Consider the following 23088-nt stretch of genomic DNA (forward strand, 5'->3'; position numbering starts at 1 on the left):
TAACCAAGAAAGACGTGTACCCGCTACCTCGCATTGATGACGCAGTCGATTGTCTGCATTCAGCGTCATATTTCTCTTCAGTTGATTTGCGATCTGGTTATTGGCAAATTCCCCTGCATCCATCCGACCATGAGAAGACAGCTTTTGTAACCCCAGATGGCTTGTACGGATTTAATGTGATGCCGTTTGGTTTATGCAATGCCCCTGCGACATTCGAGCGATTTATGGACACTATCCTCCGTGGGTTAAAATGGGAAATATGCATGTTATCTGGATGATGACATCATTTTCGGCGAGACCTTCCAAGCGCACAATGAAAGACTCCGTATTGTTCTTGAATGCATCGGCAAAGCGGGGCTCATTTTGAACTCCGAGAAATGCCATCTTGGGGACCGACAAACTCTAGCTCTTGGGTTCCTTATTGACAAGGATGATATCAGGCCGGATCCGCAGAAGATCGCTGCAGTACGAGATTTCAAACCTCCACGCACCCTGAAAAGCCTTCGGAGCTTCCTCGGACTCTTCTTACTTTCGTCGTTTCATTGCTGGCTTTGCGTAAATTGCCCACCCTCTCACTTCTCTTCTGCATAAGGATTCGCAGTTTGTGTGGACCCCCGAGTGCGGCACTTCGACCCTTCTGCTGAGATGGAGGTTCACACTGACGCCAGTGGCGTCGGTATTGGTGCGGTGCTTGTCCAGCTGCATAGTGGGGCTGAGTACGTTATTGCCTATGCCAGCCGAACGTTAACAAAATGTGAGCGTAACTACACTGTCACTGAATTGGAGTGCCTCACAGCTGTGTTCGCTGTACACAAGTTCCGACCCTACCTATTTCGACGCCACTTCACTATTGTCACAGACTATCATTCTCTATGCTGGCTCCTCGGACTTCGTGATCCATCTGGTCGTCTGGCGCGCTGGGCATTTTGCTTACAAGAATATACCTTTGCTGCCTTTTGCTGCCTCGTACAAAAGTGGCCGCCATCACGCTGATGCAGACTGCTTGTCACACCACCCATTGTCGACCTCAGTCAACGATGAAGACTGTTTCGAAGGGTGTTTAGCCTCGCTCGCGCCGACGTTCCCCGGTATGGCGACCTTTTGGCGAGAGCAACGTAGCGACCACTCACTGCAGCCCCTTAGAGAAGCGGCAGAAGGCAGAGCAGATTCAACGCCATTCACTGTCAACGATGGCATTTTCTTCAAGAACTACTCCGTCGATGGTGCTGTCCTGCTTTTGGTCGTTCCAAAAACTCTCCGCGTGCAAGTTTTGCATGCTATGCACGATGACATCACATCTGGACACCTAGACTTTTCTCGCACTCTGCACCGAATTCGCCAGCGTTTTTATTAGCCGCAAGTTTATAAGACCACCAAGCAGTACGTTGACATATGTGTAGAATGCCAACGACTTAGGGCACGAACCACCACGCCGGCCGGTCCTTTGCAGCCCATCAAACCACCCACTTCCCCTTTTGAAAACGTTGGAATTGATGTACCTGGTCCTTTCCCAAAGTCTTTAGAGGGATGCCGCTGGGTGATTGTGTGTGTAGACTATCTCACCAGATACGTGGAGACCGCCGCTCTTGTTACCGCAAAGGCTGGTGATGTTTCAAACTTTCTCCTACACACTATTACTCTTCGCCATGGCGCACCCTGTGTTATAATAAGTGATTGTGGAAGGCAGTTTACTGCTGATGTCGTGGAAGAAATGCTCCGGCTTTGTGGATCGGACTACCTACACTCCACACCGTACCACCCGCAAACCAACGGTCGTACCAAGCGCACCAACTGCACTCTGACAACCATGTTGTCCATGTACGTCTCGTCTGATCATCGCAACTGGGACGCAGTGCTACCTTATGTGACGTATGCCTATAACACTGCCAATCATGAGGTCACCAGGTATTCTCCCTTCTATTTGGTCTATGCCAGAACTCCCCGCGTTTTTCTCGATACCAACTTCCCGTTTTTCCCCCAACGAAAATGCGTCCGTTGGCCAGATACTATGCTGTACTGAAGAAGCCCTGTTATATACATAACAGAGTCCTACTGTATCTTCAAAATCGTAGTGACGAACCATCAACCGGTTGGTAACACTACACAAGATCTCTTAAAATCAATTACTCCATCTAACTTAATGGAGAATTTACATGCATTCCTTTATAACAATACCTCAATGGCTGAAAACATCTCAGCTATTAGTTTCATTAAGGTAAGAAGTTTGGCTAGTTGGTATGTATTCATGGTTAACGAGTGCAAAAATGATGAAGAGAAGAAGACGGCAACACGCTGTACTGTCAATAAGAATGCTGCACTGTCTTATCTTGAGATTTACTAGCTTTTAACAAGAACAAGAATAATGTTGCCGTATAAAACGGAAAAAAAACAGGCACTGGTCCAATACGCATGAATGTGCATGATGCAAAATGAATGAAGCAAAAACTACGGAATCTAACCAACACAATTTATTGCAAAAACTGCAATTAAGCACCAACAACCTCCTGTAAGGTAAGTTGACCATTGCTGCATGATGCCATTACAAACAAGAAAATTATACAACATGCATCATACAATACTGGCATCGCACCATTTGATTTGCATCAATGTTCTTTCGTTGCAACCTTGAATAGGAGTGCTATGTACCATTCAGCAGGTATGAACCGAAGACGGGTCACGAGTCGTAGTTGAAGTAGTCCAACATAGATGAAGATGGTGGTGCCTCTGACTGCACAGCAGAGGCCGACTGGCCAAGGGTGGAGGTGAGGGGCAATGGTGTGCTCAAAGGGACTACAGTGTTTATACGCTTACGGCCTTGAGGTAACGGTGCAGGTCCTTTTCTCTGGGGAGTGCACGCTGCTTCGCGTTGGACAACAGCAACCACACTGCCACTTGGAATCCGGCAGCGATCCCTGTGAAGCACAAAAGGATGGCCACTTACCTCGTTAACCAAACAGAGGAAAGAAAATAGTGTTTTGTCCACTTCTCGCTATCTGTTCAGATGACCACACAATACTAAACCCAGCTGATAAGCAGTATGCCCCCTTGATGTTTGCAATCATAAGTTAAATCATTGCAATGTATCCTGGCTATACTGTTTTCTCCATAATCTGTGAAAATCTGCACTACAGCAGTGCATGTGCAACAGTAAAAAACAATTTTTCAAGTTGCCATGGCAATGCAGCATGCCCTGATGTGTTGGTTACCCTACACCCTGCAACACTTGAAGCTCTTTCTTTTTATGAAGGTCCTGATCTTCAAAGAGTGGTATTTTATGGCCATCATCATCACTGCTAATCTAGCAATGTCCACTGCAGGACAAAGACCTCTCCCACTCATTTCCAATTAGCGATGTCCAGTGCTGTCTGCCGCCCCTGATCCCAACAAATTCTTAAATGTCACCTTCACCCCCACACCTGACTATCTCAAATACCCTGTCAAGTCTTCTTACCCTTGGAAACCACTCTACTAACCTAATGCGCTCTCAGTTATCTGTTCTGCATGCTGTATGTGCCGCTGAAGTCCCTTTACTTCCTTTGTTTCACGGAAATGCCAACCACTTCAAGGGCTGTCAAGACATTATGACATAGGTACAAAACCTTGGGCCTTGTTGTGGCTTGCTTCACCAGCCAAAGCTTGCAACACAAAACTAAACATTCCATGCACAAACACGTTTTGTAGCGAGAGCTACACAGGGCTACCAGTCGAGCATTTCGCGGTGCATGGGAGAGGCAAGTTGTGCGCATGCGCCGTTACCATGGCAACCAGAGAGGAGCAAGATGCGGCGAGCGCTTTGCCGCGTGCCTGCTCCACCGTTGGAGCCGAGCGTTAAGTCACGCGGATGAGCAGTTGTGTGCATGCGTCGATATCATGGTAACCAGAGAGACCCCACAGCTACACCGCATTCTTCGTCGCTGCCTCACCGCTCTATCACCCAAACCGCACGTCGCATGCGTAGCATTGCGTATAAAAGGCGGAGATGTAATGGGCATCTCTATCACAGCGTTTGACATGCATGCAGAGAAGGAGAGTCCAGCCGCTGCTAAACGGCGGTATAGACAAGAGATGATTAACTCTTCCGATCCTGAGGCTGTCGCCTGGCGTTAGCTACTCAACAAAGAGACAATGAGCGTCAGAAGGTGAAGAGAGCAGCGAAGACTCCCGAACAGAGAGAGGAACGCCTTGCCAAATGAAGATGCCAGACAGCAGAGTGTAATAGACGGCGCATAGCCGCTGAGATGGAGCCTATGGAAGGCGTCAGTCAACGGGAACCAACAGAAGGGGATGTGATGGCCCATCGTGTGACTGATCACACCATTCGTGTTTCCAAAAAACAAGCTCAGCCAGGGAAGCGCCAGGGAAACGTACCTCTCGCTACGTATATCATGGCATAGCCGAGCTAAGCCACTGCCAATTTTTTTTATTTTACAACCATTAGAAGAGGGCACCAAAAGTGTGCACAGTAGTCTATTAACCATGGTCACTTTAGTTACATCTGCTTAATGTCAAGAGCTTATAGCCATCAGCCACGTTGCAGCCAGGATGCTGCCGCATGATTTTGCCCACTCGGAAAAATTTGTTTCATCTCCCCCTCCAGAGATCTTCCTATCTTTGCTCTCACTATATCAGCCACCTAATGTCATACAAATAGAGCTGCTCACTGGCAGGCTGGCTCATAAAAAAATGCACTAGTATAAGCACTAGTTGTCCTTGCGCCGCAACTGCAGGCAGTTCTTAATCACAGCGTGAAAAGAACATGGAAGGTAAACGTATGTGCGTGTGCATGCATGCACACAAAAAGGCAGTAAAAGCTCTAGTTTGTTATATTTGCGTTCTTTTTTCCCAACATTCCGGCCTTCTGACTCAAGGTAGCCAACTCAGTTGTAAAATTTTAGTTGTAAGAAAGCTTGGTTCTAATAAGACTGGCTCACCGGCATGACTCCAAGCATTATTTCTGGCAGATGTGGAGTTGTGTCCCACTTCCTGCGCACCCCCATACTGTCTTGTTTGCTCCTATATTTTTATTTTTTTTATATTATTCCACCAAAGCTGTAAGAATTGTTATTAAAAGCCCTGCACATGGTTGGTTGCCAAGATGGCATATGGATATTTTGAAAATGTCCAAAGCAAGGGGCTACCTAAAAGCAAGAAGATTACTGCATCAGTAGAGGGTTCATATGCACTAGTGCTACAGCATAAAAGTGAAAACACACATAAAAAGGATGGCAACAGAAAGAGAGGCAAGAGACGTACCATGCTAGAAACGAGATCGAAGAGTGCACTCACTTGTAGGCTGACACGACAACATTGCGAAGAGGCTCCTGGTCGTAGCTCTGGGTTTCACAGCCAAAAAACTCTGCCAGCTCGTGCACTGCTCTGCGCTGCTCTCGGTTCATGACTGGAAAGCAGTGGCTGCGGAACTTCTGCTTCGACTGATCATGGCAAAAGGGAGAAGAAAAAAATGAGAAGTCACCATCATGAGTGCACTAAGCTGCACCAATGAGTTGCTACGTGCGCCACAAAATGTCCCTAAATAACCGCTGGAATAGCGACCATCATAATGCACAGCATATCTTGCCTCTTCTTATTCTTCCTCCCCATCGCCATCATTTTGATTACGTCCACTGCAGGACAGAAGCCTCTAAAAGTGATCCCCATTAGCCTAGTACTGTGCCAGGAGTGGCCCAACAAACTTGAGTCACCCCTAATTAATACGTTATGATATACATAGTACTGTAATATGACAAAAACAACAATCATAATAATAGCACACTTGTACTATATAATATACTAACTAGGTGTGTGCAAATGTCGAAACTTCATATATGAATCGCATATGTTTATTTGGTTTATATTCAATTAAGGGAAATGGTTATTTGAAAATTTCCAAATATTTGGCAGCAACCAAGTATTGCTGGCTCATAAATCTGACCGTGGCAGAACCACAATATTAGGGCATATTATCTGAAGAATGAGTACAAAGTCTCTGAAAAAAAAAAAATACAAAGGTGTACTCTTCGCTGTCGTTTATCGCGTGGACCAGTCAAGAGTCGAAGGACGTCGCTAGGTTTGGATCTGGTGGGAAATTCTGCTGGTGGCCTTTCCCACACACCACGCTTGATAAAAAACAATATGGCTAGCCGCCTGCTTCAAACAATCACAATGTGAACACACTCAGCTTTTTGTTTGATCCTTTCAAAACGTGTTTCATACTTAACGCCCACCCTCCATGGCACTCGTCCTGTCACCTTCACAACTTTTCCAGCAGGAGCTCTGCCATTCCATTTTGGCTAAATGTGATATGCGGGAAAGCCCTTGTAGAATTTCGCATATGAAGCTCTTGAAGGGAGGCATGAGGGCCAGTTTGAGGTGTCTCGCCACGCCAAATGATCAAGTAAGAACCCCACCTACTTCATAGTGAATTAGTAGCCCATGCACTTCTGACGTGCAAATAATGACGATGACAGGAGGGCTGCTGCTGCTAGGCCAAAAAATATCCTGGCTGCGTACTTTCAGTCTGAGCTTCGTTGCCAGCCGACGGAGATGACAGATACCGGCTGTGCCTTCGCCAGCTGTCCGAACCCAGCTATGCTCTGCTCTGTTCTTCGAGCACGCTGAAAATGCGCATCACAGGTTGTTCGCTGTTTATAGAATGGAGCCTACTCATAATGCTGTACAGCATTTTTGGCAGTTTTTTTTTTTTTTTGAGGGAGGCAGGGGGACATTTAATAACTTGACCTTGGGTAATCTCAGCATTTTTATTGGCCCCTTGAAGCCTAATTTAGTCAGGTTTTACTACCAAGCAAGGTATTTTCAGTTGCCAGTCATGTGCCAATTCATAGATTTCATTTTATCACTCATTTTGCACGCCCAAATTACAGGTTGCACCATTATGCTATCTAATCAAGCAGTACACATTTCTTGTTTTGTTGTATTATGTGAGGTACGCCTGGTTTTGTTTAATTTGGGTTGCAAAGACCATACAGTATGTTGAAAAAAAAATATGGACAATATCGTTTGCCTATTTGTCTTTGCCTGAAACTCTTTTTTTCTTACTGAACAGATACCGTATTTACTTGAATGTAACGCGAGTTTTTTCCCCTTAAAGTCTACCCTCGCGTTATCGCACTTCGATTGGCCTAAAGCAGTGGCGCGGTGCAGCCATTTCAAGCAATCAGCTTGGTTTCGGTTTCCGCAGTTTTGCGATCTTATGCTGGCAACATGGGTACCACGGAAGCCAAATCCTCATCCATCCAAAGTCAAAGTGTTGTTCTCTGTCATTTTTGTGTTCGTTGCAACCTCGCGCTCAGTTCGTCATTGCATCGTGTTCTTGTGGCGTCGCTCGCGGTGTATTGATTCAGTGTGCACGATGGCAATGCATCGTGCTCAGTACGACGGCCGTTTTAAGAGAAAAGCGATCCTGTTAGCTGAAAAGGTCGGGAATTCTGCGGCAGCTCGAAGACTTGACCTCAACGAGTCAACCATCCACGGATGGCGGCTGCAGCGGGAGGGGCTGTTTAATTGTGCGCCCGACCACAAAGGATTTCGAGGGCCTCGCCACGGCCATCACGTCGAGCTGCAGAAAAAAATGGCGGACTTAATTATCGAGCACCACAACCGTCTCATGGGGGTCAGTGTTGAGCTGATCCGTTGGAAAGTTAGACATTGCTCGGGAGATGGGAAGTTCACAGCATCTCGTGGGTGGGCCCAAACGTTCATGAAGAGGAATGGATTCTCTCTGCAGCGAACAACATTGATGCAGCAGAAGTTACCAGGAGACTTTGATAGCTAAAAGGACTCCGTTTCTAAGAACTCGGCCTCCTAACGCGAGGAAGATGAATATGTTTTGCGTCCTTAAGCCTCGCGTTACATTCGTGGTTTTATTTTTCCCACTGGGCAGCATGTAAAGTCACCCCTCGCGTTACATTCGTGGTCGCGTTACATTCGAGTAAATATGGTATTAATATTTGAAGGCAGTTTTTCTTCCAATTTGTATTCAAACATTTCAACAGTTGCACACCCCTACATACTACAGAATACTGTATTGCTACATTAGCGGAAGTAATAGTAAAACGAACATTTTAGTAATACTAACAGCACATTTTTTTCACATCCCTAATACAACTGTGCAGAAGTGAAAATCTGCCCTGCTTCCCCCCCACCCCCACACACACTAAAAAAAAAAAAACAAAAAGAAAACTGGTTACACATGCTATGCTTGTACCGTATTTACAGTCGAGCCCAAATATAACGGCCCCACTTAAGACGAACTTTCGCTTATAACGCACGAGACCTGCGCGACTGTCAAAATATACATTGTTTCAATGGCACAAAATCACACGTATAACTAACGTCATTAAGCCCTGCTAACTGGTTAGAGCAAACGGACGGCGTAAACTCGGCGCCGTGCCGCGAGATAATCTGCCACCGACCCCTTTGTGCGCCCGGCCAACACCCTTGGCCTGGCGCACGGTATGTTTCCCCAAGCCTCATCGCAGGTGAACTGCCCGCCCCGTTTCGTGCCACTCTCAAGCGAGCTACCCTTTCCCTGCCGACGCGCCTTCCAAGATCGCCCTCCCGCCACTCCTCGCAACACCGCTCCCCTCTCCTCACTCTCTTGAAATCCATGTGTGGCCTCCGCGATCAACCGTGCCGCCGCCTTGGCTGATCTCAGATGCCACACTCCGTGAAGTAAGCCTTCCGTGGGAGCCAAGAGGTGGCTGCAATGACGCTCACGGACGCCCCTCATTGGTCTCTCCACTGGCGCTGTGCGTCTATATGTCTTTAGCTTGATTGCTGCTTGTGCACGTTGCAAGTCTACCCTGTCGCGCGCTTTTGTCACTCTTATTGCGGTGCGGACGTTTCGTTGGCTTTGTTCAAATCTCGGGCCCTGGTTGTAATTCAGATGGTGGACGGGAACACCGTGCCCATTTCCATTGTATTCAGCGGTAGAGATGATGAAAGTGGCCTGGGCGGAGGTGACGGCCACTTGCTTGCGGAACTGTTTCCGCAAGGCCGGCTTCGTCGGAAAAGTGTCTGATGCCGAGCCTGATGCTTCGGAAGATGACCAGACCAGCGGCGATTTGTGGCAGCACGTCGTCGACTCCGACATGGGGGTCATGACATTCGTTGGAATGATTTTATTTCTGTCGATGACGACTCCGACACCGCGGAACTGTGCACGGATGAGGGCATCGTTTCTGAAGTGCGGGACGAGAGTGACGTGGAGGAATCAAATGAGGATGAAACTTCGAAGCCAGCAGCCAGCACCCATAAGTGTGCCTGTAGCAATGAGCTATATAGAGAGCTTCAGACAACTTGTCTATGCCAAGGGCCTCGGCGATAGCACACTTCTGCTTTAAATAAACTGGAAACCTCCCTCATCGGTACTGCGCTGCAAAAACAGACGTCCATGACGAACTTCTTCGCAAAGAAAAAATTTTGTGTTTTGACAAACAACTGTTTTTAAAGCTGTGGTCCACTAACTACGAACTTCGGGATATAACGAATGGACGCCACGTGACGCGCATGTTCGTTAGAGGTGGGCTTGACTGTACTCGAATCTCGGCCGGCAGTTTTTTCAAAACACAAGATACGAAATTCTTAGGTCAGCTTAGACTCGAGGATTTTGTCGTATTAATAAAACACAATGACAAAGCATAAAAACAAAAGAAAGTAGCAAGTAGGTGGCGCTCCCAAGAAACGCCAACAGAAGACGGCACTGTAGTCGTTACTATTCATAGCCTACGGCAATAAAAGCAGACATGAGCATTGGCTGCCAGTTTTACCTCCCTTCATGTGGTGGCGTGGGCACGTGATAAGAACGTGAGCGATGACGAGGATGAGTGAGTGAAAGCAGGTTCGTGGAAATAAATGCCATTTGCATGCTGTTCCTGCTGTCGTTCTCAATTGTTTTTTTGCCTGGCTTACATTCGAGGCAAGTTTTTTTTTTTTTAATTTGGCCTACAACTTTCGGGTGTCTGCTTAAAGTCGAGGCCGGCCTAGATTAGAGTGAAGTATGGTACTTCTCACTCACTAAAAATCAATACTATTCGTCGCTTAGTGTGGAATTAACCTAGCTATGAACGTTTCTTTCACTCAGTAAACATGTGCACTCTATTCACAACTGCTTGTTGTGCAGTAGTCAGCTGGTTGTTACTAGCTAGGGAGAGTGGGCAACACATACCTGCCGAGCTGTCTGCACCAGCTGTGTAAGTGCCTGGTGCACAGAAAGTATAAAGGAGGGATTCTTGCGGGCCTCGTCCTTCAGGAACTCGGAGTAAGACGGCGGACCCACTCGGTTTGACACATCCGCATTCTGAATCTGCAAGGCACTTGCCAGTCGCCGATTGCGCTCCAGCACGGCACACTCTTCGTCACATTCCAACCTGGAAGAACAAAGAGGGCCTTTGCATTTCATCTGATCTCTGTCAGGCAAACTGTTCATGATAATTAATGAATCCAACGGGTAATAACATCAAAGCTGAGGGAGTGGCTACAAGGCATGCTATAGTGGGGTGCTTTAGATTCATTTAAACTTGCTGCACTTCATTAATGTGTAATGAAATTTTAGTACGTAAGCATTTTCAAATTTTGCCGCCACTGAAATGGGGCTTCCAGGGTAAGCCTCAAAACAATGTCATCTTTCTCAGCACAAGCACTTCATAGCTACTAAGCAACTGTGATAAGCGAGGTAATTATTATTGAAATACGGGATGCAGGACAAGCTGAGCACAGAAAAAGACCATCTTCTGTAATGACAATGAAAGTGAAAAAGAGAAAAAAAATTCCCCTGAATGCAGTTCCAAAATTGGAAGCTGGCCTTGTAAGGTTAGAATGCAATTTCTGCTTCTGACTGCAGTTGCTTGCAAGTGAGGGATGGCAATGAACTCTCACAAAAAAAAAAAAAATTGTTCAGTGGTTGTGATAAAAAATGGTACACGTGCCTGGAAGCCCTGGATCTCGATAGGTTGACTATGCGGCTTATGTCGACACTCTCTCCCATCTGTATCTCCTGGATTGTTGAAGCCAGCAAGGATGCTGACAGTTGATGAAAGCCTGGCTGCTGTGCCTCTGAGCTGCCACAGGGAAGTTTCTCCGAACGACGTCCACACTCGCACGAGATGCTCACCTGTGCATATAACATTGGTGCACTCATTGCACTGCTTGTTCACAGACTGCTGGCAGTGTTATACTCGGGACAAATACAATGACACACACTGCCACTCTAGACGTACATGAAATCAAGGTAAAGTAGAACCCTGCTATAATAAACTCGTATACAGAATAACATGGATATAGTAAAGAGAAATTGCAGTCCCATTTTACTTTCCATAGACAACTGTACACTTTTTCTTGCTTAGAGTAAAGACATCTTTAATACAAAACAGTCATAATAAAGTGCGTTTGGCCAAGGCAACATACTTCCTGTGAAATGATGGTCTTGTGGCTCATCAGCAGTCTAGATATCTCAGAGCAACACACACGTAATGGTGCAAAATGGATATCAAGAACCACAAAACAGTGCGGCCCGATAACGCAATCGCATTCTATGGGAAGCTCAAGCGTCCAACCAACTTTTCTTTTTACTTTCAAATGCACGCTCGGCGCTCAAGGGAGCATTGATAGTTGATGGAAGGGCCGCTGTTCCAATCGAGGCGGCACCCCCACTCGGAATGGCAGCGGTGCCAGGGAGTGTCGGTAGCCGACGGAAGAGCCGACGCCATTCACGTGTAGCTTTTCTTTGGCTCTGAAGCATTTGCCTACTGCTGGCCGCGTTTCACAAGTTTTTAATGAAGTGCTTCGGCAGTCATCATTTGTGCTCCAGGTCCGGCAAGCAACCGGCACTCGTTCACGGCTACATTCAAGATGGCTGCCATTTTTTATGCCGAAGAAACGGACAGTTGCGCGCCAGGCCGCAAGTTCAACGTTCGCAACGGGCGATACAGGTGTAGCAGCTGCAGCGACTAAAATTTTCAGCTGTTCCACGCGATGTCGTGATGTGGCTGTTTGCGAAGTGCGGGATTTCGCTGGACGACAACGTTAGGACGATGTGCAGTTGGACAGCAGCAGCGATCTTGACAGCAGAGCTAGTGAGGATGATGGCGCAAGTGTGGACGAGTAGTCCAGCGACTAATAAGTTTTCATTTTCGAATGTGCCCACGGGCATGCCCGCGTGCGGCAGCCGATAGCAGCTGGCGATAAACGGCAGCCGCTGGATAATGCTATCGCGTTCAACTATTCAAGGCCAAGCTTAAACAACCTCGGAAGTTTTTTTTTTTTTTTTCGGAAATGTGGTTTGGAGGGGTCGACTTACATTCGAGTCTACTTACAATCGTGTAAATACGGTATATTTGGAGTCAACTTTTTTTCTGGTCAGAGAGGGATGCGAGATGGTGGCCCGGTCTACTATAGGCGGCAATATATAGTACATACTGCACGTTATGACTTTTGTAACATTTTTTAGGACGTGTTCAGAAAATTTCCGCATAAATTCCACACTCCCTTCTTGAAGCCTTAATTTAAAGAAAAATGCGTGTAAATTACGTGAGTAAATACGGTATTGCGAGACTTTCATACACTTTTACACACACAAGATATTCAAGGGAATAATCTGTATTCGATATATTCAATAATTCCAAACATCCGAATTTGAAATATCCGGGTCAACTGTACAGTAAATAATTAGCTGGTCCGAGTGACTTCAGTATTGGTAGTTTAATTGGATACAGTTTCTCTCCACGAAACACAGTGCTAATGAGAAGACAAAATGGACACAAACCTATGCCAACCACTGCAGCCAATGAACTGATAAAAGGCTTGGTTTTAAGGGGTTTAATGTCCCAAAGTGACAGGCTATAAGGAATGTGTAGTGGGGGGCTCCGGATAATTTCGACCACCTGGGGTTCTTTAACGAGCATTGATATCGCCCATACATGGATCTCCAGTATTTCACTTCCATCGAAATGCGATCGCTGCGACCGACAGTGAACCCGCGTCTTTCGGGCCAGCAGCCGAGCATCATAACCACTGAGCTACCGCAGCAGCTCAATTGATAAAAGGCTACTGAATAAAAGTTAGTAGTTAACTGATGAAAAGTGTCACTTCTAGCAGTCTACAAAGTGCTAGCACATACTGTGTAACATAAACACACAGGGCCACGGCAGAACAGACATGATTGGCTTGTTACACATCAAGACCAACTCACTTCACAGACTTCTCCCTGATTTATCCATTCCTTACTACGCACTTAATCTTTTATTTATACTACATGCCATGTTCTAGGCTCATAGTACATAGAGTAAGTATGCAGAACATTTCAAAAGTTTAAACGCAATCTTAGTTTCTTGTTTACACTAGAAGCCTTTTTTCAGGATCCCATACATATGGAGCGAGTGCAAAGTCTTTTTCGAACAAAAGCTTAAAGGCCATCAGTCATGCCACTTGTCCATGTAGAGGATGTACACCAGGCTCATAAAACCCCATTAAAGAGGGAGGAGGAACTGCTCAGTCTAGAGTTTTCAAATGCTGGGCATACTGCATGAGCCACCTTTATACCTTTGACAAAGGCTGCACAATTTAGCACATGCAGAGAAATGCACATAAAGTAAAAGAAATTTAAAACGAAGAGAGAAAGAGAGAGAAAAAGCTACACGTCCACAGTAAAGCAATATTGATCACAACAAAAATGTCTCCACAAATATAAGCAAAGCAATCATCAGTTTTAGAAGAATCCCCAAAAAATGCCTCTATTTTGCCAGCACTCTTATCAATGCTTTTTATCCCTCTAGCACAAGCCAGCTGGCCATATTGCACTGCTGCTAGCTCAGCTACGTACCAGAGTTTTGCAGGTGGAAGAGGATGAGCATGGGGTGCCAGGGTGACATGGCTCGCCGCAGGGGTGGCCACATGATGGCCGTGGTGTTGGGCATGGCTGGGAGCACGTCTGAGCAGGACCCTGTGAGGGGCACTCGCCTTGGTGGCATGTCTGCTGGCACTGGTGCTGGCCACAAGCCAAGTCACGAAGGCACGGCCGACCACACGAGAGGCCCTCCAGAAAGCAGGGCACGGCGCGGCGCTTCTGTGACGAGAAGGAATAAAACTGCAGCTGCTAAGCAATGCAAGCCATTGACTGCAACAGTCTGTGTAAAACCAGCTAACATGAGTGTGGATAGCAGATAAGGCGATGTGACGTGCAACACCACTATATGTAGTCACAAGCAATGTGCGACAACAAACTTTTTGCACAAAAACACAAATTTTCTGGTTATTTCTCCACTAAATTTTAGAATGATTGTTGGATATTATACCCCAATATAAAAACTAGTTAGAAAACTGAAAAAACTGAGCCTGTAACACATAAGTGTACAGCAAAACCTCGATAATTTGAACTGTTAATTCGAAATCCCTGCACCAGCCCCGTTAATTTGAAGATCTGGGGTGATGCAGGGGAATTCTCGATACAGATTTCACTAAAAACTGGTGAAGCGATGGCCTCTCGGAGCCGCGAGGTTGCGCCGCAGAGCGATACCGATGCTTGATATATGAAGCACCCCAGTCCCAATACTCCTAGCACAAGAACCTGCCTATGGTATGGCTTGCAGACCGCCGAAATGCACGCCTGCGTTTGTCCCGCAACACAACCCTTCTTGCTCCGTGCCCGTGACAGGTTCACTGCGCCCAACGATGGCCTTCACCGTTTCTTTGAGTGGTGTGTCGGGGTTAGAGGGTCAGGTTACCGGCATCTCTGATTACTTTAGTGCCGTTGTGTGGAAGTCCACCTTTGGAAAAACAACCATGCAATATTGGGGTGGGGTTAGCCTGAGGTAGTTTGGACGAGCGGCGGGTAGTCCCACCCTGTGCTGGCGTCCATTTATGGCATGACGCACGGGGCTCCAGGCATCAAAAAAAGCCATTAATATGCATCCAAATCGGTTCCACTATAGAAAATTCGAATTGCATGCTGTTTACCTAGTTTGTTTGCGCTGGTGGCCGCTTCCTCTGATGAGCGACTGGTAGCGCGAGAGCGAACTTTCAATAACCTCCAAGCCGTGCGTTGCACGGAATCCAAAACTACAGGACTGTTTACAGTTCAGTTTGCAGCTATAGTCAGTCGGACCACAGGCGAGTATGGAAGACAGGATGGAGCGCCGTTTGCTCTTAATTTCCATTGGATTCAGACTGCTGTCCTTGTGATTGCACTGTTAAAGGACTACAGACACTTCATTTTACTGCATGTTTTCGTCTTTCAAATTTTTGTCTGCTTCATATGTGGCGTGAGGGAGGGCGCCCACCCCATAACTAGCAATACACCATAGGAAACGAACAACACAAATTTTTAATGGGAGAACGTTAAGACTCCCATTCTGCAGAAAATCTGGCGTCGTCATTGGTATTGTTCGTGTTGAGAGCGAAAAATCCCCGGAGAAGCACCCAGGTCAAAGTGACATCATGGTGCCATCACAACCTGCCCACTGGATAGTGAGCAAACTGACCACCGTGGCAGGTGGCAGTTAAGTTAATGATGGATCACGAGAGGCTGCTTGGAAAGAGCAACCTGGGTCGCACAAGCACCACCGATGGCAGCACCTGGCATCACACGGCAGTGGCGCATTACATAACTGCTGCACCATTGTGCAGAGAGTGGTATGAGGACTCCCTGGAATCTATGAAAGTCGAGAATGACCAATTCACAATACCATAAAAACCTGCGCATAATACGGACCTGCATATAATACGGGGTGTAATTTGGGGATAGCAAAAACAGCATAAAAAGTTTTCATCCGTGTATAATGCGAGCAAGGCAGTCAGCTTGAAGACGTTCTGGAAGTCACGAAAGCTGAAGGTCCTCCGGTTATTTATGTATGCCGGCGCACTGGATGTGACACGTGTAGTGCGGTCGCCAAATATTTGGCAGATACAGACCGGCGTCGCACTCGCACCTACTCGTGTCCTTTGCCACAAGCGTGCGCAGACCGGCTCCAGCATACGCTCGGGCACGGGCGTGTACGCTTTAAAAGTGTCCGTAGACGGTGCTTTAATGATCGTTGTCGTCGGTGTACCGTCGTCGGTGAAACTGTTTTCCGAAAAGCCCTTGTCAGAGATATCTTTCCACTGCAACAAGTCTTTGGAACCGTCGAGCGAGTTTGATATCCTGCATTTCTTGAAAATACAACAGGTGAGTTCCTCAGGAATCCTAGCCCAAGCATCCACCATCCACCTGCACAGCGTGGCTGGAGGCCCGTGTCCGGCGGCAGTAACTGCAGGCTCTCCCTACCTCATCCAGACCGTGTAGCAGCGCTTGATGCAGTACTGATGCTTTCAGCAGCTATGATTACTTTCCTTTTAAAAGCAGCCAAGGACTGCTTTCGCGGTCCCGATACCATGCGAGGTGCGATCGTGCTGGGTGTTGCGAGGTCAGGTCAGTGCAATGACCTGGCGTCAAAATCGAAACTACCGACCTATGCCACCACTAGATAGCGCCTCCTCTTTGTTCGAAGCATGGTGGTAACGGCGCTCGATAATAACGAAACCGGAACTGCAGATTGCTAAAATCCGAAAAAAAACCTCGTATTATATGCAGGGTTTTGTGGTATATATGTGGGTAAGGCAGAGTTTAAGTGTCTCCTCAAATTTTTAATTTTGTGTGAGTGTGAAGGTGGGGAGCATGGGGGATGGGGGGGGGGCAGCGGGGCAGCATTTCACAGGGGAACGTTCACCAGCAGCTTGTGCTGTGATGTAAGCCACTGGGCATTATAAGTGGCACCACATTGCAACAAGTAGATGCAGTGAGTAATGTGATGAATTGAAAGTACAGAATAGAGGAAATGCTGGCGCAATTATAGGCAGTCAGAACGAAGCGTGCAATAAACAATCACATCGTGTGTGCATGTGGCACCAGCTGCACTTCAATAAATACGCATGCAAAGAAATCATGTGATCTCTTGCCATGCTACTCGAGTGTAGCTAGGCTGAAGGTGAGCTGCCACACTATTGTGCTTCACTGGTCGGGGCAGGTCGGCTGCGTGGCCTGTTCAAACTAACCACTGCATATGCTTGTGCATTTGAATTATCAGGCTACTTCTACCATTCAAATAAATGTGGCTCTAATGGGAGCAAAGTGACAGTTTGAGTAAACTAGAATTTCAGACAAGAGAGTTCCAAGAGCTTCCTACGTACTGCAGCTCACAGCAAACAATGATCCATGCTGATCTAACTGTACTTCGCAGTTCCACAGGTCCACATTGCCTGCATCCCACCTCATGGTCACTGGCATACTCTTCCTAAGCTTTCCCCTTTTATGTGCCATATTTACAAGCAGTGCAACGAGGACAACAGGGGCAAGAAAAGGCACGCTCCCAGCAAATCACCCTGCACCAGGAAAGCTTCCATACTAAACAGACCTCATGATGGCCAAAGCACCACTTTTCAGTGAGGGCGGCACAGGGAGGACAGGTGGCGTCACTGTGGCAGGTGTGAGTGACAGGGTGTCCACATGGGTGCTCTCTGGCACATGGCTGACCACATTCTGGGGGTCGTGTTCCACATGCTATGGGTGGACTCAGGGTGGCAGTCCCACAGTGGCAGCTCAGATCCTCAAAGCCTAATGAAAGAAAGCAGAACAGCATGAGCTTTATCAAATGGGTTTGAACGAAGCAGCACAAAAACACACAGGGACAGAGAAGATGACACACATACAGGCCTAACCAGGCGCTTGGCTTCAGCTGTATGATGCATTGTCTTCTCTCTCCCATTTTGTAGCGATAGCTACGTTACGGTAGCATTTGGAGCCTTCAGCGTGGTGGCGCCGCCACGCTGTCACGTGTTTGGTCCCGTGACCAAGTTCCACTCGGCCAGCTGTAGCTATCGTGTCACTCCAGGTTTAACCAGAGCTGAACCACCGCCAATTTTTTTTTTCAAGCTGATTTCTTCTTTGTTATAAACCAACTCACCCAGATCTTCTATCAGATGAGCTGACAAGATCTGTATTGATCATTGACTGAGACTTTTGTCTGCTGCCTCCAGTTGTGTGCAATTGAATTGTCTCATCATACAGTTATTAGGCCACAATGACAGCAATGTCCAAGCTTGCAAGCTCTGCTGTTGGGTTCCCAGTTTTACTCACAGTGGCTGCATTTCACTGACTTGGCAGAGCACCTTAGCCCCACATCACCATAACCCTGATCCATTGCGCAGCTTATTACGCAAAATTATCCAGAGCAGTTGGTCTTATTCACCGCCACACGAACTTATTGCCACAAACAGTCAAATTAGTTCTGTACCGCTCCTTATTCTGCTCTCACTTGAATTACTGCACACTAGTATGGGCCACCACAACAAGCACAAACTTATATAAAATATCTGCTACAAATAATCTATGGTTTACCTTATGGACGTACAACCAGGCATTTGTTCACGATGTTCAGTATTGTAAACGTGCTGAATCTTTATAATTACAGGTTAACTAAATATTACAGAATTGAACAAAAAGCCCGTCTATACACAATTTCCCATTTAGCCTTGGTCCAGCAATTCCAGACTCCATACCCACATCACAAGCCACATTGGACTTTACCTGCTGCACAAACTAATTACGGCCACCAAATGCTTAATTACTGACTCCCACTGCTTTTAAATAGATTCAATGATTCAAATACTGATGTCCTTCGAGGGTCATTTTCGACTGTTCGAAGCTTCATCATTGAAAGCGTTTGTTCCAACCATCCTTGATCATGAGCAACACCACCACCACTTGTGTATGAAGCCATTGCTTCAAACGTGATGAGAACCCAGTCAAGCGTCTTCGCTTTTTTTCTCCCCACCTCCTTCATTTCTGTATGCTGTTATAGGAATAAAGATTATTATCATTATTATTATTATGTGAATAATTTCAAGCAGCATTTTATGATATCTGTTGTCGCCTAGCAAATGACCACTAGGAGTTCACTTTGTCAGAATGACTGCCCCTAAGCTGCTTTCACTAATTTGCTCGCCATTAAAAGGCTACACAGAAAATTTGGGGATGCTGACTGCACCTACCACTATAACAGAAAACAATAAAAAATTTGCTATTTCCGGAGCTCTACAGAACAGTATGAATGGTGTGACGTTGCCAAGATACAGTTTTCAAGAACAATCGAGCCCACTTACAATGGCGGCAGTTATAACAAACGGTCACTTATTACGAATGAGAGTGGAGCTGCCGTCAAAATGTGTATTAGGGCTATGGTACTGCATTCCAAATTAAATTACCAACCATGGCCACATCACTCGGTTATAACGAACAATGAGGCAATGCAAACTCACTCCCGCAGTAGAAAAGTGTACGCTTCTCACCAGCACGGTGATCGAAAAGCATCTCCCAGCTGCCGTGTCCCTCTCGCAAGAAAAGTGCTAACCCTCCAAAAAACAATGAAACCAACGGCATTGAAACTGCAGTTAATCGCCTGCCATGCATGCCCTGACAGACTACAAGCTTAATCTGCGTGTGAGAAAGAGGCAGCCTTGAAAGCGTACCTACTGCACACGACTGGTGATCATCTGATGATAGCAATTTGATAAGTTTGAATACCAGTCACAAGGTATGCTTTGCTGGTCTACCCGGTCATGTGGCGTGATGCCCAATGGGATCTCCGCCTATTGTGCTGCTTCCAAGTGCAGGGAGTGCGCAAATGATGGGCATAAGTTCTGCACGCACCGGTAACCTCAGCGCTGCATCCTTACAACTTTATCGAGGACTGAAGACGAGCACGCCGACTCGCTATTGGTTGCAGTGCATGTCTCAAACACTATCGATATTATCGTGTTTCTAAGTGGCTTGTCTGCGGCAAAGGTTTTTGCCAGGAACATAAAACTGCATTGGAGAGCTTAGAAAGCAGCTTGATAGGGTTTGCTGTGTGCACAACAGATTTTTATAGATATAATTGCCACTTATGTGTAAGTGTTTCTTTTTTTTTCTGTAATAGGAAAAGTTCAGTTACGATGAACTTCGGATACAATGAATGCATTCAGTGTGACCGTCAGGTTCGTTATAAGTGGGCTGAACTGTAATACTGCTCTACTTTGCTTTCTTGTAGCCTGCCATAAATAGGTAATGTAACTAAATCCTGGTTAGCCTCCTTTGCCCTGCCTTGCCTCATACCTTTAACATAACAAAACTTTACACTCTGTACTATGACACTTTCAGCGCTGCGCTCAAAAGGTGCTCGTTGATATATATAGGAGTCATCACTCACTGACATTCCAGCAGGAGGGGCAGTTCCCCCGGTGGCAGGGCTCTTCACAGACATGCTGCCCACATGAGAGCCGCTTTCCACACACAAGTGGGCAACGGTGTTCAGTGTCCACGCAGCACAAGGCAAGGCACTTGTGGCGGCCACACTGGCGCCGCTTCTGGCATCGCCGCTGGCACAACTCGGGTGCCTGGCGCCCTGAAGACACGAGCTCTATGCAGGGAAGTTCACGAGACGTGGCGCCACAACGGCAGCGCACAGCACTAGACTGTGGGCAGGGTGGGCAAGGCCCTTCATGGCAGGGTGCAGCACATCGGTGCCTGTTGTCTGCAAGTCAAGGTGATGATACAAACAGCTTAAAAGAAAAATTTGCCAACAATTAATGCACTCAGTAATGCGAACTCTGAGAGCAGCTGTTGAAGTATTTGGACCACAGGTGATCGGAGATGGAACATACAGTGCTGAACAGCAGCAGTACTTGGCCTTAGCTGCGGCCAAGTACACAGTGAAAGAGATCTACAACGTGGCGTGCTCGCCGCTAAGCCCATGCTCGGGCGGCCCTTTTTGCAGCACCCACCACAGACAGTGCAGCACGGCACCACTATGCCCACTGACCTCTCCTCTATTTTCCTCCTTTCACTCTTGCCCTGTGTCTCTCCTTCGCTATGCTCTTCATCCCCTCTCACTATCCCTGTGCCTTCATCCTCCTCCTCCTCCCCCTTTCTTTATCATGCCCTTTTCGCTATCGCACCGCTTTGCTCCTCATTCACTCCGCCGGTTGCGCCGAGGCTAAGGGATGCCACTCAACTTGGGAACGGGAGCCCAATGAGCTGAGCTCTAAAATAAGGGCAATAGTGTTGAAGACAGGCACAGGAAGGGCAAACGCTTTCTTCACAGCTGCTAGCCCAAAGAGCGCCCCATTAAACACCTAAACCAGACGCTATTTCCTCTCCAGAGTCCAAAAACAACTTCGAACAAGGCATGCAGCTGCAATTTTTTTTTCGAAGGGGCACAAGGTATATTTACACGACTGTAAAAAAGAAGGGCGTGCCCAAGGCAAATTTCAAAATGAAAATGTATTAGTCACTGGACTACTCGTCCACGCTTGTGACATCGTCCTTACTAGTGCTGCTGTCGTCATCACTGTTTCAGTCCCACAGGACATCGTTCTAACGTCGTCATCCAGCGAAATCCACCACTTCGCAAAAAACCACGGCACTTCGCCATCCCACGAAATCCTGCACTTAGCAAACAACCGCATCACGAAATTGCATAGAAGTAGTAAAAATTTTGCCTCGCTGCAGCCGCCACACCTGCATTGCCCGTTCCGAAACGTCGAAGCTGTGGCACTGCGCGCAGTTGTTGGTATCTTCGGTGTAAAGAATGACAGCCCTCTTGAATGTGGCCGTGAATGAACACTGAGCGCTTACTGGCCCCAGCGCACAAATGGACTGACGAAGCACATTAAAAACCAGCAAAACATGGCCGGCAGTCAAGTCAAATGCGTCAAACTGGTCAAACAGAGTCAAAAAGAAACTACGTGTGAGGGGCGCTGGTTCTTCCATCAGCTACCGACACTCCCCGGAAGCATTGCAAAAGTAAAAAAATAATTTAAAAATTTGGCAGAGCTTTGACCCGGCTAAACCTAAGAAACCAAAGCAAAAGCTTGAAACTTAAGCCTGGTAAAACTTGGCTAGACTTGGTTGAGGCTTGGTGACAATGACTGACATTTAGCCAAGGTTTACCAGGCTTAACTTTAAAGCTTTCACTTTGGTTACTCTCTTCGTCTCTGTGCGGCAGCCTCTTGGCGAGCTACGCCCACTGGATGATCGGATTTGGCCTGTCGTCTTCGCAACTTCTGAGACGCAGACAGTTCACGAGGCATTGCGCCTGGATCATCCATGTCGACTGCTGCCCTTAAATTGTCGAGAGCTGCTGCAATCCGTTGGCACCGGCTGAGAGGCAGCGGAGGCTATCTAGACAGAGCGAGCGCATGGCTCCGGCGTAGCTGCGGTTGAGTGATGTCATGGTTGTCATGCGACTAGACAGAGGTGAGCACTCGGTTTCGGCAGCGGCTGAGTGACGTCATAGCTGTCACATGCTTTCTCCTCAGTTCAAGGTCAAACTTGTGCACACGGCGAAGAAGCTATGGAGGGGAGTAGTAAAAGGTTTCGAAGTGAAAACTTTACTACTCCCCCCCGTAGCTTTTTCGCCATGTGTGCACTGTGTGTGCATGTTTGACCTGAACCGACCTTGACCCACGTAACAGCTATGACGTCACTCAGTCTCTGCCGCCGCTGCCGAAACCGAGCGCTCGCCTCTGTTTCTATAGGCCGTCAGCGTTCATTGTGTTCACTGGCGTTGGCGCTGACAACATTTAAGACTGATGATTTTGAGGAAAGGAAGGGCGCATAACTAGCTCCCTGGGTCAGTAGACCCCTCAATCACACTTTGAGGTACGTCACTAGGGTGGTGAGAGAGAGATGTGGGCTGCATGCATTAGACACCAAGTCACGTCTACTTGCCCAATACACCACAGCTTTCGCTCTCTAACCAGGTTCAGCAGTAGTTAAACCGCAGCTAATTTTTTAAAACCTTCAGAACAGGCGCACAGAATAGCCGAATGCTACTGTGTAGAGCTGTACAACAAACAAAATTCAATCACGCTGTCGCACCCGATATCTTGTTTGTCTTGCCTTCATTTATGGCGCCATGCCTTGCTTTCAATTCAGATTTTCAAGTTAAACAATAGGTCGACTTACAATCATGTAAATACGGTACATTTGGAGGGAGCACAGCTAGATGAAATCAAGGGGGAGCTTGGCTAAATGGCTGCTTCCAACAAAGGCTAGTGGTT

The 23088-nt window shown here is 47.1% G+C and overlaps 1 protein-coding gene across 2 annotated transcripts in view; it reads right to left on the minus strand.

Moving 5' to 3' along the window:
* Positions 1-2453: 2453 nt before the first annotated feature.
* Positions 2454-23088, minus strand: part of LOC144125733 (transcriptional repressor NF-X1-like) — a 37567-nt gene continuing 16932 nt past the window's right edge. For both annotated transcript variants that reach the window (XM_077659388.1, XM_077659389.1), the window contains 7 exons: positions 20235-20558; positions 17403-17602; positions 13838-14080; positions 10947-11131; positions 10187-10388; positions 5287-5432; positions 2454-2912 (listed from right to left, as the gene is read on the minus strand). In XM_077659388.1, the coding sequence (XP_077515514.1) occupies positions 2675-2912; positions 5287-5432; positions 10187-10388; positions 10947-11131; positions 13838-14080; positions 17403-17602; positions 20235-20558 (1538 nt within the window). In that variant the 3' untranslated portion in view covers positions 2454-2674. The remainder of the gene's footprint in view (positions 2913-5286; positions 5433-10186; positions 10389-10946; positions 11132-13837; positions 14081-17402; positions 17603-20234; positions 20559-23088) is intronic.

This window comes from Amblyomma americanum, chromosome 3 (genome assembly GCF_052857255.1).
Source record: "Amblyomma americanum isolate KBUSLIRL-KWMA chromosome 3, ASM5285725v1, whole genome shotgun sequence".
In the NCBI taxonomy this organism is placed as follows: domain Eukaryota; kingdom Metazoa; phylum Arthropoda; class Arachnida; order Ixodida; family Ixodidae; genus Amblyomma; species Amblyomma americanum.